The sequence below is a fragment of the Otolemur garnettii genome, unplaced genomic scaffold (genome assembly GCF_000181295.1).
Source record: "Otolemur garnettii isolate 467f Iridium unplaced genomic scaffold, OtoGar3 scaffold00011, whole genome shotgun sequence".
NCBI lineage: Eukaryota > Metazoa > Chordata > Mammalia > Primates > Galagidae > Otolemur > Otolemur garnettii.
Genome location: NW_003852406.1, coordinates 17955261 through 17979563, shown reverse-complemented (window position 1 = coordinate 17979563; position 24303 = coordinate 17955261). Strand labels below are relative to the sequence as shown.

The following is a 24303-nucleotide window of genomic DNA, read 5'->3' as shown; positions in this document are numbered from 1 at the left end:
GGCGCCGAGCCTGTTTGTTTATTTTTAAACAAAGTCTTACTTTGTTACCTTCACTAGAGTGCTTTGGCCTCATAGCTCACAGCAACCTCAAACTCTTGAGTTCAAGTGATTCTCTTGCCTCAGCCTCCCGAGTAACTGGGACTACAGGCACCCACCTCATGCCTCACTAATTTTTCTATTTTTAATAGAGACGAGGATCTCACTCTAGTCAGGCTGGTGTCGAACCCCTGAGCTTAAGCAAACTTCTCACCTTAGCCACCCAGGAGTGCTGGAATTATAGGCATGAGTCACCACACCTGGCCTAAATGTGGAATTTTTAAACCAAGCTGGGCTGTGTCTTCATTATTGAGTAAAGTCTGTTCCATTTTGACATTTCATGAAATATTTTATTATCATCTAGCATCTGAAAAGGCTAGTGGTACTAATAAAATGTTACTTAACAATTATTGATACCTAGAAAAGGAAATTGCCTTGTGGTCTATCTTCCCAGAAGATGACAACCCTCCAGGAATTCTATCAAGCATTCTTGGGCTTTAGAAATAAGTGCCAATCTTGGTATTTCACATGGTGTAACCACCTAATATGCCTTAATGGCCTATTATCAAGTTACTGGACTAGGATAGGGAGAGCAAAAATAATCCTTCCTTGGGATACTTGGGAAGTCCACCCCCTACACAATCACTCTGAAGCAGTTAGGGAAGGGAAAATGATTTTCCAACTACCATCCATTGTTGGTATTATTTTGGGTTTTTTTTTTAAATAATACATTAAGAATGTGTTTTAAAGATCTTGTAGGCTCAGCACCTGTGGCTCAAGTGGCTAAGGCGCCAGCCATATACACCTAAGGTGGCGGGTTCGAATCTCCAGCCCGGGCCCGCCAAAACAACAAAGACGGCTACAACCAAAAAATAGCCGGGCGTTGTGGCACGTGCCTGTAGTCCCTAGCACTCTGGGAGGCAGAGGCAGGAGACTCGCTTGAGCCCAGGAGTTGGAGGTTGCTGTGAGCTGTGATGCCACAGCACTCTACCCAGGGGGGACAGCTTAAGGCTCTGTCTCCAAAAATAAAAAATAAATAAATAAATAAAGATCATGTATACTTCTGGTTAAATGGCTTTTTTTTTTTTTTGAGATAGAGTCTTACTATCACCCTCTGTAGAGAGCGGTGGCATCACAGCTCACAAGAACCTCAAACTCTTGGGCTTAATTGATTCTCTTGCTTCAGCCTCCCAAGTAGCTGAGACTATAGGCGCTCACCACACACCTGGCTATTTTTTTGTTATTGTTGTCATTGTTGTTTAGGAGGTCCTGGCTGTGTTCGAACCCACCAGCCCCCGTTCTTGTGGCCAGTGCCCTAACCACTGAGCTATGGGCACCAAGCCTGACCTTTATATGTTTAAAGCAGTTGTCATTTTAATTGACCAGGGATAACGTTTGTCATCTTTGAAAATAAAAGACTTCTGCACTCTTACTTGCTAGGGACACTTGTGAAATGGGTCTTTGTACCGTGTTTCCCTGAAAATAAGATACTTATATTTATTTTTTTCTCAGGAAGACACACTAGGGCTCATTTTCAGGAGATGTCTTATTTTTATTATATATAATACAACAATCTTATATTTATTTTGTCTTATATTTATTTTTTCTCAAGAAGACACACTAGGGCTTATTTTCAGGAGATGTCTTATTTTTATTATGTATAATACAACAATCTATATTTATTCAAATACAGTTAAGTCATCTTCTGGAACCTCACAGGGGAGCCAACCTTGTTGGTGGGATTGGTGCTAGTGATGTGTGAACTCCTTTCCCCTAGCTGTTTGCATGTGCCTGCCACTGCGGTTACCACCCGTGCACCCGGGCACGTGCAAATGGTTCAGAGAAAGGAGCTGTGGCAGATAAAAGGTATTCCAGTCTTCCTTACCGCTCTGCATAGCCACACCCATCACTAGGTCTTATTATCCAGGTAGGGCTTATATTTAACAAATGCATAGAAATCCTCCTAGGGCTTATTTTTTGGGTAGGTCTTATTTTTGGGGAAACACAGTATTATTTTTTGATATTGGTATCTTAGGTACCCAACTTTTTAATTTAAGATGAGGGGTTCTAGTTTTAATACAATTAAGTAAGAATTAGTTATGAATGCTTTTGTCCTTTTTTTTAAGTGTTCAGAGGCAAGCTTTCTAGAAAAGATTTAATTAGATTAAATAGACTAAAATGCATTGATCTTATGTACACAGTTTACTAAGTGTTGACGAATGCATACACCCATGTAACCACTACTGCAATTAAAATATAGTGTTCTTCACCCTACAGTATGGAGTAGGCTTCCATTCACCCCACAAAGTTCCCTCATAACTCTTTCTAGCAATGAGAACAGTGCTAAATGGGACTGCTTTAGATAATGTAGTTTAATATACAAACCTCTTTTTGCAAACAGGTTGTTCTGGTGACAGACGGCTGTCTTGGCATTGGTAGAGGGTCACTACGACATTCCCTAGCTACTCACAATCAACGAAGTGAGAACAACAGATTTCCACTACCTTTTCCTTTCCCATCTAAGTTATATATCATGTGCATGGCAAATTTGGAGGAGGTAATACCTTTTACTAAGTTCTTTTCAGTTTGATAAGGTATATATGAGGGTTCAGTTTATTTTTTAGTGTATACCATTAATACTTTATTGCATATACTATAACATTGAACTCCATTGGTTTCAGCTGAGGCTTATCACTCTGTTAGAAAAAATGCTGGATCTCAAATGTTTTTTGAAATTTCAGAATGTTACTCCATCTGGGAATATATCTAGAGTTATACAGCCCACTGATGAATGCTGAAGAGTCAAAGTGCTCTTTTGGGAATTAGTTATTAACCTCATTTAGGAATTCCTATGTGTATTCTACCAGAAATGTTGACAGAAGTGTGCTTTGATTTTTTTGGTAAAGTTGCTTTGATGTGTATTATTAAATACTTTACTTCCTAGTTTTTCTCTTTATTTGGGAAGGTTGTTTAGCCTTTCTTCACCTCAGTTTATCTCTTTGTAAAATATAATGATGGTTCTTACCAAAAGGTTTTAGAAACACTTTGGAGGGAAGATGCTATATAAGTAAATACTGTGGTCACTTCTGAGAATCTTCACAAAATTACTTCTGAGTGAAATAGCTTTGCTGCTTTCATTTTATATAACATTCATCTGGGGTAACCTTGAGTCAAAATTGTTATAGTTATTATTTCTCACAAAAAATAACTTTAGGAAATCATCTGTTATTTATTGACTGCTTAAAAAAACAATGTTATTTATTGCCTATGTTATTGTAATGGCTTTGACCTTGGTTTGCTGGTAATAATTTGGCATTTTGTGCCACATTAAAGGGTTCATCTCTTTTGCTTTGTAGCTTCAGAGCACCGATTCCTTGGAATGCCTTGAACGTCTCATAGATTTAAACAATGGCGAGGGACAGATTTTTACTATTGATGGTCCCCTGTGCTTGAAAAATGTACAGTCTATGTTTGGGTGAGTATATGCTTATAGCTTTTTTGCCTTCTTTATAATATAATACAGTATTATAATTTGATATCCATCAAGAATGTCTATTTTACTATTTCTGACTGTATCATTTCATTTTTCCCAAGTTGTACATTTTTCAGATAAAATTATGGGTAGTAAGAGTGTTTTTAAGGCTCATTTCCTTTTAAATTAAGCACAACTAAATCTGTAATGCCTGTAGATATTGATTTCCTTATGACTCAGTCTTTTCAAAGATTAACTTGATTTGCGCCTTTTCAGAATTGAAATTTTCTTACCACAATGTCAGATTTTGTTCTTTTTCACAAATGGCCAGTTCTTAGTTTTAGAACTGGTTTAAAAGGAAAACAAACTTTGGATCTTAAAAAATTATTTTTTGTGGCAGCACCTGTGGCTCAAAGGAAGAGGGTGCCGGCCCCATATGCCAGAGATGGCAGGTTCAAACCCAGCCCCAGCCAAAAACAGCAAAAAATATATATATATATTTTTGCATGTATTGTATTACTCTTCCTATAACAATTAATCATCATATTCTAGAAAACTGATAGACCTGGCATATACACCTTTCCATGCTGTTCTCAAATGTGGCCATCTAACCGCTGATGTACAAGTCTTCCCCAGGCCAGAACCTTTTGTCGTAGATGAAGAAATTGATCCTATCCCTAAAGTCATTAATACAGGTAACTTTAAAAAAAACTTCTATCTTACAAGGGTACAAGTGAATCTTTTTAAGAGTAGAATAAGAACGTTTTAACACAATAACTAAGAAAATGACATGAAGGCTATGTTAATCAGTTTGATGGAAATGTTTCAAATTGTATGTGAAAACACCACACTGTACCCCAGAATGGCATTAATGTATATAGTTATCATTCAATTAAAAAAAAAAAACTTTCTGTTATCTTTACTGTTTTATAACTTTTACTCTTCTCTCTCTAGGAGGATTGAAAAGAAATGTTTATTCTGATACAAATTGAGTATCCTTGATCCCAAATGCTTCAGACTAGAAGTATTTCAGATTTCAGATTTTTTTGGGTTTTGGAATATTTGTATTATACTTAATGATTGAGCATCCCTAATCTGAAAATCCAAAATCTGAAGTGCTCTAGTGAGCATTTCCTTTGAGCATTATATCAGTCTTCAAAAAGTTTCTAATTTTGGAGCTTTTCAGATTTCAGATTTTCACATTAGAGAAACTCAACCTGTACTAGCGTGCTATTGTCATCAGCACTTTGGAATGTAGAATGCCACCTAAGGGGTGGCAGAATATTGGTCTTTTATGGTGAGGTCACAAGTTAACCTCCAATTCTAGACATTTATATCCACAAATTGCTAGAGTTGGAAATCATGGCTGGATTCACTAGCATTGAAATTTTGGGAGTGATTCTTAATAGAGGTGCTGAGATTGATTAGCATCATAATTAAGGTCATATAGGAAGGGCTAGCTTTTAGATTTTGCCAAGTAACTCTTATTCTGTGACCCTGGGAAGTCACTTCCTCTAGTTCTTATTGACCAGGTGGGTGTAATCAACTAGATGATCTCTAAGCACTCAGCTGTGACATACAGTATCCTCCTAGCCCTACTGCTTATATTATGACTTTACCTGGTTTCTGTTGCAGGTACTATGCTTAGCTAAGATAGGCAAAGTGAAGTGTCAAATATAGCAAGGAGAGGAGACTTGTCTCCTATTGGTGGGTGGACTCCTTGAGTGATGAGTACATGTTAAACCTCTTGGGGATTGCTGTCATCACTGTTTCAGTCACCGTGCAGCCACAGAACCCAGCATAGTGTCTGAAGTTTAGTAGCCACTCAATAGGTAATTATTCAACCAATAAATAATTAAGTACACAGTAAATCCTCATGATTTGGGGTACACATATTTTAAGGAGTTTTAGAATGAAGAGCTGTCAACACATTTTTTATTTTTTGTGCCTTTAGCTTCTGGCTATCTTGAAGCAAGGCATCCATCTCTTTCATTGTGACTAGGCAACAGTGTATTAAACTGCACCAAATATCATCATGTGAGCTTCAAATCAACTAGATTCATCATTGTTTTTTGTTGTTGTTGTTGATGAGTAACTTTGAGTAGACCTTTTCGTCCCATGTAAACTTTAAATCTTAGATATTTGTTACAACTTATATTTAAATTACTTTAAAATATAGTAGGCCTTTTCTACTCAAGTGGTAAAAATAATGTACTTTCCCATAGAGTAAATTAATTCTATGTTGATTCCTTCTTTTCAGATTTGGAAATAGTGGGATTTATTGATATAGCCGATATTTCAAGTCCCCCAGTTCTGTCCAGACATCTGGTCTTACCTATAGCACTTAACAAAGGTGAGTTCTCTTCCTACTCCAGTGATACATATGAAATCTTATTATCTAAAGTTATTCTTAAATGTTAGATAGTAGGATAGCGCTTTTTGCAGAATATAAGGGAAAAGAATAATTTACAGGGCTGGATTTTTGAAAGTGGAATGTTGCCTATTATACCAGAAAAGTAATTCTATTGCTTTCCACTGTTGAGACCATTTCAATACATACTGTGTGTTGGTTTGTGAATTTTTAGTGGAAGTCCTCTCTAGAGATGATAAGACTTAGTCCCTTGTCCAGGGCTCTTCTTTTGCTAGTAGAACATGCTAAGAAAGCCATAGTATAGTTATCTGAAGATTGCTTCTGATAAATGGGGAAGTCAGATACAGTTTCAATAATCACACATGTTCTTTGTTCTACTAGTGCTAAGCACATAGTAGATACTCAGTAAATAGCAGTGAGTGAATGGGTGAATCCAGGCCCTTGTGGGTCCTCATTGCTTTAGGGTATGCTGCTCTAGCAGCTATCAAGTCATGTCCCCGAATTCATCATCTCTCTAGAGAGTGCTAGCCTCTAGCTTTTTAAAATTCTCTTTTTGTCTGTTCTAGGCTCACCATCACTTTATATTTATCAGATTTCTCTAAGAAGTGTATGTAATGGATCATATTTCTACTTACTGAGTTATGATCACATTCCACATAAGCCCATATTATCTCAGTTGGAGAATTGGGTATTCTGTAACCACTTGATCACACATTCACAGACAGAATCTTGGAGCCATAGATAGCTTATTATGATCACTGAATTTATAATATACCTTACTGTTCTCAAAGAACAACTGGATTTTCCTTATTTCTAAGGTCCTATGGGAATTCTGCATGCCCATATATTTGCCAAGAAAGAAATTGAGCAAACTAATGTGTTTATATACGGGAACCATAGAAAGAAAAATATGGGAAGGCAGAATAGGCCCATGTCGTAGGGATTGTTGAATGCACAGCTATATGCATTCCCTCCAGCTTATGGGGCTGGCACCCTACTCCTTTGAGCCACAGATGCCACCCAGCAAACAGATATTTTCAGAGGGAAGTTAATTATAGGAAGATTCATCTGTAAGCAGAATATATGAGGGAACTTGGAGCTGGAGAGAGGCCAGTCAGAAGCTTACAATCATTGTTTACCTTTGGGAACTTGGATTCACGTGCTATCTGAAGGCTATCAGTTAATAACAAATTTGAAGCTGAGCACAGTAGCTCACACTTAGAATCTCCTGAGTTTCTGGAAGCTGAAGCAGGAGGATCACCTGAGTGCAGAAATTTGAGGTTATAGTGACCTGCGATTGCACAACTGTGCTCCAGCCTAGGTAACACAGTGAGATCCTGTCTCTTTAAAAGACAAACACAAAAACCAAGTCTGACTTCTCTGTATCTTGTTCTGTTTAAATGGGTGCCTAAAACCCCAAGATAGCATCTCACTCAGCATCTGAGTAGAACTGTAGAAAATGGATTTTTTTTAATAACAGCTTTACTGAGATATAATTCACATACCATACACTTCACCCATTTAAAGTATGTAATTAAGTGGCTTTTAATATATTTACAGAATTGTGTGACCATCACCTTTTTTATCACCTAAAAATAAACAACTGCACTCTTTTCTTTTCTTTTTTTTGTTTTTTCTTTTTTAGAGACAGAGTCTCACTTTATCACCCTCAGTAAAGTGCTTTGGCATCACAGCTCATAGCAACCTCCAACTCCTGGGCTTAGGTGATTCTCTTGCCTTAGCCTCCTGAGTAGCTGAGACTATAGGTGCCTCCCACAATGCCAGGCTATTTTTTATTGTTGTTGTTGCAGTTTGGCCGGGGCCGGGTTCAAACCCGCCACCCTCAGTATATAGGGCCAGCACCCTACCGACTGAGCCACAGGCACCGCCCAACACTGCACTCTTTTAACTATCAATTCCCAGGCCCTAACTCTCTAGCCCCAGATAACCACTAATATTTTTTGTGTCTCTATAGATTTGCCTATTCTGGATATTTATATAAATGAACTTCATATAACATGTGAAAACTGATTTATTTAATTAATTAATTTATTTTTTGGAGACAAAGTTTCACTATGTCACCCTTGGTAGAGTGCCATGGCATCACAGCTCACAGCAACCTCAAACTCTTGGGTTGATTCTCTTGCCTCAGTCTCCCAAGTAGCTGGGACTACAGATGCCCGCCACAATGCCCAGCTAGAAAACTGATTTTTATATGGGCATTGGAAAGCTGGAATGAGTTTTCCTACTTGTTACAATATTGTTGTATAATTCCGTACACTTTCCTTTTAAGACTAGAGATACAATGGGAGTTTAGAGTTTTTATAGCTGACCTGAGTATATTTTTTTCTTCTTTTCACAGAAGGCGATGAGGTGGGTACTGGCATCACTGATGACAATGAAGATGAAAATTCAGCCAATCAGATTGCAGGCAAAATACCCAACTTTTGTGTCCTGCTTCATGGCAGTCTAAAAGTAGAAGGAATGGTGGCAATTGTTCAATTAGGGTAGGAAACTTTGTTTAAATTTGCTTGAATGAAGTGGAAAATCAGTTTATAAAGTATTTCACATAGTTTTCTGAAAGAAAAAGAAAGGTCTTTGTCACCTTTTTCCTCTACCTACCATACCCTGCCCCCTGCTGTTGCCCTCTAAACTGCTCTTTAAATCATCCGGTGGAATAGGTATAAAATGAGCCTTTTTAGTTATATTGCCTTTAAATTCATTTTCTTCTTTTTTTTTACCCTATCCCAGCTAGGATATACGGGTTCTGGTTATAGCAGTGCTACTAACTTGCAATAGGATCTTAGACAGGATTCACAGATGCCTCATCTATACCAGGAAACATAACGGGGTAGAACTAAATGAAAAAAAGATGCTGCTGACATTAAGTATTTTATGAACACTCCTCTGGGCACTTTACATATGTCACCACATTTAAACCCTTACAACAACACTGAGAGAGGGAGGTATCAACATCATCTCCCCTTTTTTTACAGAGTTAAAAGATTTAATGACAGAATTAGAGTTTGGTGTAATAGTGAATCAAAAGAGCAGGAATTGTCTCTAAATAAAACAAAAATTATATTTGATAACTTAGAGAACTTCTGAGTAACTGTAATAATATCAGCAGTGTTATAATTCTGAAAATGAAGAGCAAAACCTATCTCTAATATCCTTTATTTAGGGCATCCTATTTTTTTTTTCCATAAATACACAACCTTTGCTAGTCACAAAGGTATTAAAAAAAAAATTCACTGTAATTTTAAGTCTAACACATAATCTTAACTTTTTAAGAACTTAAAAAAAGTTAACTACTGGGCAGCGCCTATGGCTTAAAGGAACAGGGCACTGGCCCCATATGCTGGAGGTAGAGAGTTCAAACCCAGCCCCAGCCAAAAACACAAAAAAAAAAAAAAAAAAAAAAAAGTTAACTACTGATCTTCGTACAATTTACAAATATATTCTTTAATATGAAACATTAACCAGAATAACTGCATACTTCTGTACACGGATATCTAATAATACTAGTGAGCAAGACTACGTTCCAGGAAGAAGTGGTAACACTGAAAAGTTTTTCTTTATGTGTTGTCAGTGTAATTTGAAAAGTCCTTCACAGAAAGCATATGTGCCCCAAATTCATAGTGAAGTACAGAAATAAAACAAACTGAAATTAAATGTCTTCTAGCCATTCCAACCATATGAGTCCTAAATGATGTGAATTATTTTAGCAATTTTCTCTAAGTTAGATTGTCATAGTATTGTGAATGCAGCACCTTCTACAAAAGGATAGCAAAGAACTTCACATGAGTTATCCCAAGGCTCCTCTGCAAAAGGCTGGGCGGTAAAGGAGGGTCAGGGAATGTGGTACCACAGCCTATTTGCTGGTGGAAGCCTAGGCAGGACTTAGACACAAGGGAGGTCAAGGGTATGGACCATTCTTCCTATCCAGGCTAAACATTATCCCCATTTTATAGATGAGGAGGCTGAGGCTTAGAGAGGTCATGGACCTTAACCCATACTCACACAGCTAGTAAATGAGACAGACAAGATTTTTATCCATGCATTCTCACTCCAGGTCCCATACTCACAACTTCTGTGCTGTATTCCTTTCCTGTGAGGAAAGCCCTTCTAGCTTTTACATTCTCTGCGGTCTCAAAATCTGCAAAACTATCTGCTTTCTTTTCTATAATACCTAATTGTTAGGAAAGAGGAGGTGACTAATCATCTTCTGGCCATCATCTGGGGTTGACTGATACAGAAGTTCAAGAGATAAGGATTAACCAGTGGAAACATGGCTCCATTTCTGCTGTAGTTAAAGTTAGCCAGTCTAAAAAGAAGAATGTAGTTCTTATTAGGCATTAGTCTTTTGTATTTCTTGGCACCCAAGCTCCTTGTACTGGCACTAAACATGAGACTCATCTGAAGCCCTGTGAGAAAGTAGACACAGAGTGTCTATTAAGAAATGAGGTAATGGGCTTGACACCTGTAGCTCAAGCAGCTAAGGTGCCAGCCATATACACCAGAGCTGGTGGGTTCGAATCCAGCCCGGGCCTGCCAAATAATAATGACACCTGCAACCAAAAAACAGCCAGGTGTTGTGGCAGGTGCCTGTAGTCCAGCTACTTGGGAGGCGGAGGCAGGAGACTCGCTTAAGCCCAGGAGCTGGAGGTTGCTGTGAGCTGTGATGCCATGGTACTCTACCTAGGACAATAGCTTGAGGCTCTGTCTAAAAAAAAAAGAAGAAAGAAAGAAATGAGATGATGGCTTTGTACTCTTGTGTTAGCGGCTTCTCTGTGTTAGTGCTACTGTGAGTGACTCACGGAAGCAGCTAAAAGGACCTGTAGGTCACAGCTTTTCTTCTTCCTCATCAAGTACTTAGTCCCCTTTCTAATTTGTTTTTTCTCTTTTGAGACTGCTTTTGATTTCCATTTACACATAATTTAACCTGCATAATAACACAGGAGAAAGGAAATATTATTGAGAGAGCAGTATATATTTACAGGTTTAGGATTTGATTTTGGTAAAAGTAATATGCCTGATTTCAAAGCTGAACACGCTGTCCCTCAAGAGCAAAACACAAACTCACTAGACTGACTTAATTTCACAGTTTCAGGCTTGATGTTCTTCTGATCTTCCATCTTCTCTCCATCTAGTCCTGAATGGCATGGAATGCTCTACTCCCAAGCTGACAGCAAGAAGAAATCAAACCTCATGATGTCTCTCTTTGAGCCTGGCCCAGAACCTCTCCCATGGCTAGGGAAAATGGCACAGTTGGGTCCTATTTCAGGTATAATCCAGATCAGATTTTACTTGTCTTACTTTGTTTCCTTTCTGCTGTTCTGAATGTCTCTGATTATGTGGTCAGAGAGCTGCTTGATCTCCCTTACGGATATGCTATGGTCTCTGATGATGCTGGATATGTATATGAAGAACTCCAAGGAGAGTTTTATGTAGGAACTCCTAAATTTCACAGCTGAGGGGAACTAACATTTAGATTACTTTAAGTAAACATAAATACTGTAACTGCTTAGAGTGAAAGCTAATTTTCATAAATTTTTTTATTCTTGATGTTCTGTTTTCAACCCAAGTAATTTCCTGTCATTCCTAGATAATTTAATCCATCTTTCTTCTTGAAACCATTTTCCCTTAGCTTTCCTGACAATGCATCTAGTACCTATCTGACTTTTTCTTTTAAAACGTTTCTTTCTCATTTTGTCTTTTCTTCCTCCTGCCTCATAGTTTCCCACATGTTCTTTGGCTTCTTCTCTTGGGTTATTATTCTTCCTTGGTTATTTCAGCAGCTGTAATAGCTTCAGACTCCCCAGATCTGCAACTCTAGTCCCACCCAGTCTCTCCCTGGAATTTGAAATGTCATATTTCCAGTTCCCAGTTGCATCTTTCCACTTGGATATTCTGCCACAGTCTCAAACTCAGCTTATTACACACCATTGTCTCTCAGCCCTTTCTTTTTAAACTGTTCCTTCTGAATTTCCTTCTTTTGATTGAAGGTTTGTGCTACTAACTATTCTAGCTCCAATTGTAGAGTCATCCTTGACTCACTTGGGCTCATCTCTATTTCAGGAACATCTACCAAGCAACCTATACTGTGCCAGGCCTAGGGGATAAAAGTTAGCTAGAGTTGCTCAAAGTCTAGTGGGAAGTGGAGAAATATGCACAGACTGGCATAAATTAGACTTAGCCTATAAGAGATGGTAATCTGCCCTGCCTGAGGACTCGGGACAATCTTCACAAAGAGACATCCCAGCTAAGGTTTGAAGAAAAGGAGGAATTAGCTGAGCCAATGAAGGAAGAAGGGCATCCTGGGCAAATGGAACTCCTATAGAAAGGAAGGGAGCTGGAACACAAAATGTGAGCGTGGGCATGGGGGGTATAGAGTTAGGTTGGAGGTTAGTGGTAGCTAAAGTGGAGCAGGCCTCATCTGCAGTATGAAAAAGCAGGATTTTATCCTGCAGATGTTGGGAAGCTGTTAAGAGGAGTAATGTGATCAGGCAGGCCCTTCTGGCTACAGTGAGAACTGGGGCACTAGTGAGGAGATTTGTGTTCTAGGTGCTGGTACCTCCTGGAGTTGTGCAATATGTCTGTAATTCAAGAACGACAAAGTAAGACTCTGTCTCAAACAAACAAACAGGCAGTACTATTAATTGAAATAGAAAAAGAGGAAGAAGAGTATAAATTTGGGAACCACATATTTCATGCGTGTTGAGTTTGTGCCTGAGATCTAGAGGTAGAAGTGCCCAGAGACAGTTTTGTTGGAGTCTGGAGTTAAGAGAGAGCAGAGCTGAATATAAAATTTTAATTATAAGTATCAATGTATTCCCAATAGTTAAAAGGGGCAGTAGCTCACAGATACGAGTTTTTGTATACAAAAGTAAAACCTAAACACTAAATGTTCTCATTCATATGTGGGAGCTAAAACAATCGAGCTTATTCTATAAGAATAGAATTGTGATCATTAGAGACTAGAAGCATGGTAAGGAGGGGAGGATAGGGAGAGGTAATGGGTACAAAATTATAGCTGTGACAGGACTAAGTTGTTTTGTTTTTTGAGACAGTCTCACTTTATCATCCTCAGTAGTGTGCGATGGCATCATAGCTCACAACAACCTCAAACCCTTAGGTTCAAGCGATTCTCTTGCCTTAGCCTCACAAGTAGCTGGGACTACAGGGATCCACCACAAGCCCACCTATTTTTAGAGACGAGGTCTCACTCTGGCTCAGGCTAGTCTTGAACCTATGAGCCCAGGCAGTCCACCTGCCTTGGCCTCCAGAGGACAAAGTTTTAATGTTCTGGTGAATATGGTTAATAATTTAGTGTATATTTTTTAAAAGCTAGAAGAAAGGATCAAAGAAACACAAAGAAATGATAAATGTTCAAGGTGATAAGACATGCCAGTTTTCCTTATTTGATCATTACACATTGTATATGTGGATATAGATATCATACTTTGTCCCATAAATAGGTTCAGTTATTACATGTCAATTCAAAATAAGTAAACACAAATCTGGCGAACTTGTTTAGAAATCTTGGTAGGGGCAGGAGATTCTGATTCAGTAGTCTAGATTCAGGTCCAACAAAAATATTTCTTCTCTTGCCCTTAGTTTGGCTAGATACAATTTTTTTTTTTTTTTTTTTACTGTCTAGACCTATTCTGTCTAATCCAGTAGCTACTAGCTACATGAGACTATTTAAATTTAATTAAAATTAAACAAAATTTAGAATTCAGTTTCTTACACACTAGCCATATGTCAAGTTCTCAGTAGCCAATGGCTACCTATCCTCTTGGACAGCACAAAGTTAAAACATTTCCTTCATCGCAGAAAGTTTTGTTGGAGAGCTCTGGGCTGAACTACATAGAATTGCATATATACTGTGTGTGTGTGAATATATATCCATATATATTTAAAATGTGTATTTACTATATATGCCTAGATATTTTACTATAAAATGTGTTTACTCTATAAAGCAGATAAATGAAGCTTGTTTCTTAAAAACATTAAGCTGTTCTTTACTTACGAGGGCTTCCTTTTGATTGGTCTCTTTATCAGTAGCTTTCTATTGAGAACAGGTCCCTCAACCTGACTGAAGTTAATGGATTTTCCTAATTAACAAAGCTAATAGGCTGTAAATGATGTGAGTGATTCAAAAAGCTTCTACCCTAACTGGAAATGTAATTGATTGTGTTTTGCCAGATGTCATCTCACAGATGTCTTTTTCTTTTAAGATGCTAAAGAAAACCCTTATGGTGAGGATGACAATAAGAGCCCATTTCCCCTGCAGCCCAAAAACAAACGCAGTTATGCCCAGAATGTGACTGTCTGGATCAAACCCAGTGGCCTGCAGGTATATTACCATTTGTTGCTTTCCACTGGGGACAAGAGGAAGCATTTGGACAGGCAGGCAGACATTTGATTTGATTTTCCTTTCCTTTGATACTTAGTAATTAATTTACTTCTAATGTTTGTCATTATTTCTAAAAAGGATTTGAGGTGGCCTACAGTAAAACACATAATGACAAAATAATTTTTTATAAGATTTAAAGCAATAAGAATCCTAAAGGAAGAAGGAAGACAATTGTGCCAAGAACCTGAGGCAAAATGATAATTATATTTGTGTAGTTTGTCTTTGAGCTTCCTGCAACTAAGGTCAAATAAGAAACATGTTGGGTTATATAGTTTTTCTCATCTGATAAAAGGAAGCACATTTCCTGGCGTTGAAATTTAAAGTTTTTCAGGGCAGCACCTGTGGCTCAAAGGAGTAGGGCACTGGCCTCATATGCCAGAGGTAGCGGGTTCAAACCCAGTCCCAGCCAAAAACTGCAAAAAAAAAATAATAATAATAATAATAAAGTTTTTCAGTGGTAAGGCATTGAATAACATAATGGGTGTTGTCTTTAACAGTAGTTTTGGAAAAGTTGTAAAAGTCTTTATGTGGTTATTTCTGCCATCCCTATAGTAGAACCCAAGCCAGCTACTCAGCTAAGGCACACAGGGACATTTTTCTTTCCATTGACATAAAGTCATTTATACCCATTTTTAAAAATCATTCTTCACACTGTGTTCTCCTTTGATCACCTTTATTTACATTTGTTTACCCAAATGAGTAAGTCCAACCTAAGCCAAATGAAGAGGCAGTCAGGCCACCTGGACAACAAAAGTAGCTTTTGTTGACTGCATAGCCTCTTTGAGCCCTCCTAAAGACTGAGCCATATCCTGCCATAGCTAAAGGGGAATAGGTCTCTGTTAGAAAACCTGGGTCTCTCTCCTCCTGCCTCTGACCCCAGCACCTCCTTGTCAGGATAATTAAAACCACTTCTACCACCAGGTATATAGCTGAATTTTTCCTTTTCTTTCTTTTTTTTTTTTTTTTTTGAGACAAAGTCTCCCTGTGTGGTCCTCGGTAGAGTGCTATGACATCACAGTTCACAGCAACCTTAAACCCTTGGCTTAAGGGGTTCTCTTGCCTCAGCCTCCCAAGTAGCTAAGACTCTAGGCACTTGCCACAACACCTGGCTATTTTTTTTTTTTTTGCAGTTTTTGACCGGGGCTGGGTTTGAACCTGCCACCTCCAGTATATGGGGCCGGCACCCTACTCCTTTGAGCCACAGGAGCTGCCTTCACCCAGCTATTTTTTTGTTGCAGTTGTCATTGTTGTTTAGCTGGCCTAGGTTGGGTTTGACCCTGCCATCCTCAGTGTATGTGGCTGGCGCCATGACCACTGTGCTACGGGCGCCAAGCCAGCTGAGTTTTTTTTACATTATTTTTTAAATTTTGTTTTAGTCCTGGGTATATTTTTTTACTGTGGTAAAATACACATGAAATGTACATTTCAGCCTTTTTAAAGTGTACTATTCCGAGGCATTTAGTACATTCACAAAGTTAAACAACCATTACCACTATCTAGTTTCATTTTAATCACTCCAAATGAAATCCTTGTCCCCACTGAGCAGGTGGTTCCACCTTCCCCACTTTTCCCAGGCCCTGGCAACTGCTGATTTGCTTTCCATTTCTGTGGATTTGTCTGTTCTAGATATTGCATCTAAATGGAATCATGTAATTTGTGGCTTTTGTATTTGCCTCCTTTCACTTAGCATAACACTTTCAACGTTCATTCATGTTGTAGTACACATCAGTACTGTAATATTCCATTTTATGCCACATTTTGTCTATCCATTCAGTTGAAGGACATTAGGGTTACATTTTGCTTGACTATGAATAATGGCGTTATGAACATTCATGTACATGGTTTTGTCTGAACATTTGTTTTTAATACTCTTGGGTATATACTTAGAAACGGGATTGCTAAGTCATATAGTAATTCTGTGTAATTTATTGAGAAATTGCCACACATTTTCACAGCAGCCATACCATTTTATACTCCCACCAGCAATGTATAAAGTGTCCAGTTTCTCCTCATCCTCCTCAGTACTCTTTATTTTCCATTAGCCATTGTAATGGATATAAAGTGGTGAGTCTTTGTGGTTTTAATTTGCATTTCCCTAAAGACCTGTAAGGCACATCTTTTCATGTGCTTATTTTCCATTTGTAGGTCTTTGGAGAAGTATATCTACTCAAGTCCTTTGTCTCATTCAAGTCTTTGCTTTTTCAACTAGATTAATTGTCTTTTATTGTTGAGTTCCTTTATATTCTGGATAGTAGACCTTTAGTAGATAAATATGATTTGCAAATATTTTCTCCTATTCTGTGGGTTGCCTTTTCACACCCGTGGTAAGTGTCCTTTGATGCACAAAAGATGTTAATATTGATAAAGTCAAATTTATGTTTTTTTGTTTTGGGGGGGTTATTCTGGCTTTTGTTGCTTATGCTTTACCAAATCCAAGGTCATGAAGATTTACTCCTACGTTTTCTTTTAAGAGTTTTATAGTTTTAGCGCTATATTTCTCTAACATTTAGAGCTATCCTTTTGTATTCTTTTCCTCTTTTTACCACAGAATTCTAATATTGGATTTTTTTACTGTTAATAGACAGATGTACAGAAGATTTTAAGAAATGCAAGGAAACTACCTGAAAAAACACAGACATTCTATAAGGTGAGACTGTCAGAATTTTAATGGAAAAGAGGATATGCCCAAAATAAATAGTGAACTTGTGAGGTAGTAGTGTGGACAAGGGCCGGAATTAGAAATATCTGACTTCTGTCTCAGTTTTTTCATCAAGTAAAATCAGTAGAAGTGGTCTATTCCTGCCCTAAAATCTAAGGATTAGAAGTGTTTAAATGGCCTTGTTCTGTACAATAGGAGGGTTTCACTATTGGTGCTGCTGTGAATGGCTGAGGGAGGCAGCTGGAAGGACCTGTGGATTATAGCCCTGAACCCTCCTCACCACTCCTATATGGGTAATCCGTCCCACCCCAGGCAACCAGTATTGTGGCTTCTTGGGATGAGGGGTTGCCCAGAAGCCCAGAACATTCTTAGAACACCAGAGAAGCTGCTTCCTGGAATGACTTCTAAAATTACAAATTTATGAGTTGCAAAGGGGACCTTACAGAATCATAACTAAAGAAAATACTAAGTTACAAGGGTTGGGGGTGGGGGTGGGGTCTTCTCTCCGTCCTTCTGGTGTTTGGCTGAAATTAAATTAAGTGCAGCAGAAGGTGTGCTGGGTTGTCATCTGTGTCCTCGCTTATTAATCTTCAACCAAGCACACATAGCCAGCTGCTGCAGGTGAGCCTCCTTCCAGAGAACATACATGCTACTTGGGTGTTAGCTCATTACCTTTATGTTACTGTTTTGGGTTGTTTTTTGTTTTGTTTTGTTTTTTGCAGTTTGTGGCCAGGGCTGGGTTTGAACCCACCACCTCCAGCATACGGGCTGGCACCCTACTCCTTTGAGCTACAGGCGCCTCCCTATGTTACTGTTGTTTTCAAACCTGATTATGTAGCAAGCTGGTAAAATCTATCAAAGGCAGCTTTATTCAATCAGGGTTCACCCAGGGAGCTTCTCAGCCAGCCAGGCCCCTCCCTCCCTGAAATCCATAACTCACACTGGCCCTCATCAGCCCTCTGTGGTTGCAGCCCATCTCCCTACAGAGACTTCTACACAGTGGGCTATTCAGGGTGACACATTTGTTCTTAGATGTTCCTCTGAACTTTTTAGTTTTTAACAGGTGATAGTAGAGAGGTGGTCAGAGAACCTATTTCTCTTTTCTAGTTTTATATAATCTTACATATTAGAGCTGGAAAGGGCTGCTAGCAACTGACTGCTTCAGCCTTTCACTTTGTGAGTCCTCTGAGACTTAGGCTACACACTGTGCCCAGATCACTAAGTAGTTTATGGAGCACTTTGTATTTCTGTGCTTCCATTCACTACCAAGCCATGCTTTTTGTGGCAGTCTTTCCGAAGTCTGGCTCTGCCAGGGACTTCTGAACATTTTAATCGTTCAGTCGGAAGCCTTGCCAAAAAGGTGCCAGAGGGTTAACACCAAGATTTGGGGCAAGTCTTTTCCACATCTGAGTAACAGAAGAAAACTACCTTATTTTGTCATGTAAAATATACTCCTCTATATAATGCATACCCATGTTTTTGGCCCAAACTTTTAGGAAAATGCCCCTTGAGAAAGTGGCTCTCAGCCAGGAGAGATATGTCTGGGGAGGGCTAACACTGCCCTGGTAAACATGCAGATTTCATTGCCCTCCCTTAGCTGCCTACTCTGTGAAGGCTGCTCCTTCCCTCTCTCCCCAGAGCCCTTCCCTCCCTGCCATGTGGTAGTGTGAGACTTCAGCTTGATGGCCATGCATGTAACTGGCAGTGCAGAAGCTTCTGAGGCTGCTTGGCCTGTAGGCAGCAACGCAAGTCCCTCGGGCCTGCACAGAGTTCCCCAGTCCCCTCTGTGTGGCCCTGAGGACCTTGGCCCTCACCCAACACAGCTGCAGCCCACCTTGCTAGCCCCACCCCCACCTCCTCCCCTGATTGGGGCAGTTGGCAGAGGCCAGTCTGGCTTACTCCCAACAGATCCCAGATCTTCTTGGACTGGAGCCCTGTGAACGCTGCAGACCCTGGCGAGAGGGCACAGTGACCCTGGGAGGCCCACTGGGCTCCCCTGCTCCCAAGCCGTACTACCTATGTGTAATGCGCATCCTTATTTTTCCCTCAAAAATTTGGGCAAAAAAAGGGCGTGCATTATATACAGCAAAATACAGTAATCCTCCTAATTGTTATGAGTAAATAAAATGATTTATGCAAAGTGCTTACCACCACATATGGCATAAATGGAGATCATTAACTATGACGACAACCTGTGATGACAGCCTGCCCTGCAGTCAGCTCACTGGCCTGCCTTAGCTAGGTTCAATCACCTGTAGAAGACCCACTCCCAGTTATGCCATCACATTCTTGTTCTTGGCATCTCTGTCTAAACATCTGTTCCCATATAAAAATACTCCCTAAAGTTCAGGGTCGAGGGTAACTTATTCTAAGCTGGGCACTTAGAAAGCACATGATGAGGAGAACACACTTCAGAACACTGGTGTTTTCCGTCTTGTTTCAGGAACTAAACCGTTTACGAAAGGCTGCGTTGGCCTTTGGTTTCCTGGACCTGCTGAAAGGGGTGGCTGACATGCTGGAAAGGGAGTGCACACTGCTACCCGACACTGCCCACCCCGATGCTGCGTTCCAGCTGACCCATGCTGCCCAGCAGCTCAAGCTGGCCAGTACAGGCACCTCCGAGTATGCGGCTTATGACCAGAACATCACACCTTTGCATACAGACTTCTCTGGGAGCAGCACTGACAGAATGTGAAGCTGACTCTTGGAGCTTTCTTTTTTCATTTCATTTGAAAATGATTTAGTTTCCAGTATATTCACCTCTGGAATAGCTACCCAAAGACCTCCCTGCAGCTGACTCAGGAAGGCTATTTTCAGTGACTCTTAATGTGACAATGGTCTGGCTGGTTGGGCTTTAACTTTAGCTCTGGGGACTTAGAATCTTTAAGCCCTAAAGGTAGCTGTGGTTCCCATGATGGGCACATCTGCTAAGAAGGTGGAATGACCGAACAGCACAGAGGTCCCCTGCCTTCCTCAGGAAACCTGACTGGCAAGGGTTCTCTGGATCCCTGAAAGCATCTTCTCTCCAGTTTTATATCTCAACTATAAAGGCACTTTCAAGCTTTGTTCTTGGGATGAACAACTCAGACTGTTAGGGACTTGCTAAGTACAAACCCAACACCACTAAGTTTCAGAACTTTCCTTAGGACTTGGGCAAATTGTGGTCGTGGACCTTAGGTACTTTTGGCATGTTTTGAGATACAGACTTTTAAAGAACAACCATGTATAAAATGATTCCGGTTTCTTCACTTTTTTAATGAAAATAAAATGTTGGATTTTTTATAAGATAGTTTCACTGTGAAACTAATGTTCCTTTGCTTTTTGGACTGCCCTACCACTTGAATTTCCACTTTCTAAATGGCATACATCATGAGGTTTTCTTGGGTTCCATACTGACTTTCCTGTTTCTGGCACTGATTAGGCCTCATTGCCTAAGCAAAATTGTGGTCAGCAGATTCAGACAGATTACTGATGCCAAAGACAGTCAGCATCATGACCTTGGATAAAGCATGACCTTAGGCAACTTCTCAAGGCTTTATTTACAACATCAATGCTTTTCCAATTGCTCTTTGCACCTACTTTGTTGTAACTCCCTCAGGTTTCATCCAAAGAACTTTTTTTTTTTGAGACATAGTCTCACTTTGTTGCCCTCAGTGCTTGCTGTGGCATCACAGCTTACAACAACCTCAAACTCTCAGGCTTAAGCGATGCTCTTGCCTCAGCCTCCCAAGTAGCTTGGACCACAGGTGCTCTCCACAACACCTGACTATTTTTAGAGACAAGGTCTCACTGTGGCTCAGGCTGGGCTCGAACTCCTAAACTGAGGCAATCCACCTGCCTCGGCCTCCCAGAATGCTAGGATTATAGGCATGAGCCACTGCGCTTGGCCAGAGCAACTATTTTTGGTTTCATGTGCTGAACATACGATTTTGCCTGAGCAAAGTAATTTTATCATTAACAGCTGGAAAACCATTAGATTAAATGAATTTAGAGCACAAGTTATTAGGATTTTGATTGTAAATATTTTAATAGAAAGACACAACCTTTCACTTCCTCAGACAGCAATAAAGGGGTTTGTAACAATCACTAGGAATACAGAATTTTGCCACGACGATGCAGCATAGTCTACTGCAAAGCTGATGTACCCAATACACAGTTGAAAGAACATCAGAATCAATATAAACAAGTGTTGACATGTTACACGCATTCAAAACATCCTTCAGTGCAATGAATTTTTAGAAAATCAGCCAGCCGATCCTAATCAAATGTTTTAGGTCAGACTTTCCATTTTGGGCTCAGTGAAACAGCATTAACTCATGGGTCCCCTTTCCCCCAGGAACAGGGAGAATGGCAGAACAGAAAGAGCTTATGCCTTAAATTCTTTTATACACGTGTTACTTCTAACACATTTTACTTGGTTTACTTCAAATGTATTAGAGGAAACAATTTTTTTTACAATGGCCAACCATATGTCTAGATTTTTTTTTAGTTCCACTTTTGGCGGGTTTCTTGCCTAGAATCCTTGTTAAAGGATCACCTGGTGATTATCCACTCAAAGTTCCCACTCTGTTTTCAGCATCCTACTACAGACAGGTAAAAAAGCCAATCTAACAACAGCAGAATAAAAGCAAGTGTTTTTGAGGTTTATTCAAAAATACACAGTCCCATCACTCACTTGGGACAAAAACACGAGTAAATAGACTCAGCCAGTACAGAGAAGGACGACTAACACATTTCTAAGTTTGTGTACAGCTTAGGCGAGAATTTGGAGGTGGGTTTGGCCTCCTCTGCTGCTTCCAGTTTGTCACAGGCTGCGTTGCCAGCAGCTGTAGTATTACCAGTTTGACCTGCGTATTTGTGTTCCCTCCCTTCTGACCCATGCTGCCATTTGAGTTTGCAACTCTTACAGTTTCACTGCTTTCTAAATCATGTTTCATCTGTCTTTAGTGTTGACAATAGTTCTGATTTAGCTAAGAATGAAGCAGTGTTCCAAGGTTCTGACTGGTTCCGCTCATATCATCCTGGGCCTCCCTAATGCCCACGCTGCAGTAAGAGATGTTATGCCAAAAGATACCGAAAATAAGTTCTTTAGCCCCACTCTGACTCAGAAATGTTTCATCAATGACTGTGTCCACTTGATTTTTAAGATGTCAGTGCCACCCCACTCAATAAGTAATCCCCTGGGTACAGAATATATTAGGTCCTACCTGAGTCACTTTTAACAGCCTTCTATAGAGGAGTAAAATTTTGCTTTTTTCACAAGCAATAGCTAAAAAGAACAAATCCCAACTGTAAGAATGGTGAGTACGATGTAAAGATAGAGCTCTAAGAGAGTAACTCTGGCATGTTGAAAGAGGCTGGGCAGGAAGTGGGGTGGGGTGGGCTGAGCGTTTTGCTGTTGTTAACTGAATGCAAGAGAATGAACCTGTCATCAGATATCAGGAATCCATGTCATGCAAGTACTACACCAAGATAATACAGTAAATTTAGGACTGTTACGGGGAAAAGGAAGGTAGCCTCACTGAGAATTTAATGGTTTAACTTAAAAAAAAAAAAATACATTTACATTGGTACAAGAAGGTAAAACTGTAAGAATCACAGATTAGGCTCAACTGGCAAGAAGCCATCTAAATCTCTTTCTTAGTGGGTCTTTTTCTTTTTTTGTCCATAGCGCCGTCTGCGCTGTTTATAAAGGTGACGAAAATTTATGTATAACCCTGTAAAAAAGAAGAGGCCGATTAGAAATGAGAATCTTTATTTATACCCAGAAGCTCTTGGGGCAGGGACAGTCTCTAGCTGTCTGTTTTTCTTACTTCCCAGCACTAAGATTACTGCAGTTGCTCAGGAAGTACAACTTAGAACAAATTGTTCACAATGCACTAGAGATAGAGATAACCCAATTTTTCCTCAGTGGGTTTACAATTTAATTTCCCCCCAACATCCTTATAAAAATTTTCAAACATACAAAAAGATAAAAATCATTGTATGGTGAATACTGCCTAGATTTAAACTCAACTTTTACTGTGATCGCTTTATCACATACCTGTTCATCCCTCTGTCCATCTCAGTTTTGATGCTTTTCAACATAAGCTGCAGACATCACTATACTTTATCCCTTAATGCTTCATTAAGTATAGTTCAATATTCTTTTTTCCCCTTTCTTTTATAGTAAAATTTATGTACAATGAAATGCCCAAATGTGAAGTGCAGAAAAAAAATTCAAGGCTACTCATGAATATGTATTATTCAGTAGTCTAAAAGGCATGAGACTTTTCTAGGAAGAATAATTCAGCAAATCAAGAAACACAAGATTTCAGAGTCAGAAACAAGTTTCAATCCTGCTTGACCACTGACTAGTTCTGCAGCTTACCCTCACCTTAATTTACTTGTTTATACAATAGAGTAAAAGTAAGTACGTCTTTAAAATAAGCCTTCTTGTTAGGGAATGAATGTATGTTTTAAAAAGTGCTTTGACTTATATACCAATGTTAATTGGAGGCTTATATATACTGCTTCAAAACTGTAAATGTGAATTTAGGATTTATCTCATTCTAAAGAACAAGAACAACTATAGGCAAACTAAATGAGCATAAAATCTTACAAATTAGTATAAAACAATAGAAAGAAAAGATACTAGGGTTAATTACACATTAGACTATTTTTATCCTACTAACTTTTAGTTAAGAGTTGTTCCAATACTTATTCCTCATTATCACTTTGTTTGTTTGTTTTGTGGTTTTGTTTGAGACAAAGTCTCACTCTTGCCCAGACTAGAGTGCCCTGTCAGCCTAGCACACAGCAACCTCAAACTCCTGGGTCCAAGGATCCTTCTGCTTCAGCCTCCCAAGTAGCTGAGATTATAGGTACCCACCACAACGCCCAGCTAATTTTTCTACTTTTACTAGAGACTGGGTCTGGCTCTTCCTCAAGCTGATTTCCAACTCTTGACTCAAGTGATCCTCCTGCCTGGGCTTCCCAGGATGCTAGGATTACAGACGTGAACCACCACACCCAGCCATCTTTATCACTTTTATTACAACAATTTCATGCAGCCTAGTTACAGTAATAAAGAATTATTTTTAATAAGTGCATTTTCCTAGCTGGAGCTTACTGTCTTCAAAAGCCAAATAACGTTTTTGGTTAGATGTCTTTCTGAAATAGATTATACCCTTTGCTGAAATGAAAAATATAAAGAAATGGAATAAAATTTAACCTTGTGCAAATGACTTAGACCCAGGATATATATTACTTAACTGTACGCCTCCCGTGTACTGCCATGCTAAGGGTTCCTAAAGCTATGGTATAGGTCTCTTCCCTCTTAATACTAAATGACCAAGACCTCT

The 24303-nt window shown here is 39.3% G+C and overlaps 2 protein-coding genes across 4 annotated transcripts in view; one reads left to right on the top strand and one right to left on the bottom strand.

Annotated features, from left to right (window-relative positions):
• The window catches only part of INTS14 (integrator complex subunit 14), a 30755-nt gene extending 10488 nt beyond the window's left edge, over window positions 1–20267 (top strand). For all 3 annotated transcript variants that reach the window (XM_023510129.1, XM_023510128.1, XM_012801904.2), the window contains 9 exons: window positions 2438–2593; window positions 3393–3511; window positions 4061–4203; window positions 5769–5861; window positions 8242–8386; window positions 11033–11166; window positions 14123–14241; window positions 16883–16948; window positions 19404–20267. In XM_023510129.1, the coding sequence (XP_023365897.1) occupies window positions 2438–2593; window positions 3393–3511; window positions 4061–4203; window positions 5769–5861; window positions 8242–8386; window positions 11033–11166; window positions 14123–14241; window positions 16883–16948; window positions 19404–19655 (1227 nt within the window). In that variant the 3' untranslated portion in view covers window positions 19656–20267. The remainder of the gene's footprint in view (window positions 1–2437; window positions 2594–3392; window positions 3512–4060; window positions 4204–5768; window positions 5862–8241; window positions 8387–11032; window positions 11167–14122; window positions 14242–16882; window positions 16949–19403) is intronic.
• Window positions 20268–20962: 695 nt separating this feature from the next.
• HACD3 (3-hydroxyacyl-CoA dehydratase 3) overlaps window positions 20963–24303 on the bottom strand; it is a 48627-nt gene continuing 45286 nt past the window's right edge. Inside the window, exon 11 of the mRNA XM_003784435.2 lies at window positions 20963–22677. Within this exon, the coding sequence (XP_003784483.1) occupies window positions 22601–22677 (77 nt within the window). The 3' untranslated portion in view covers window positions 20963–22600. The remainder of the gene's footprint in view (window positions 22678–24303) is intronic.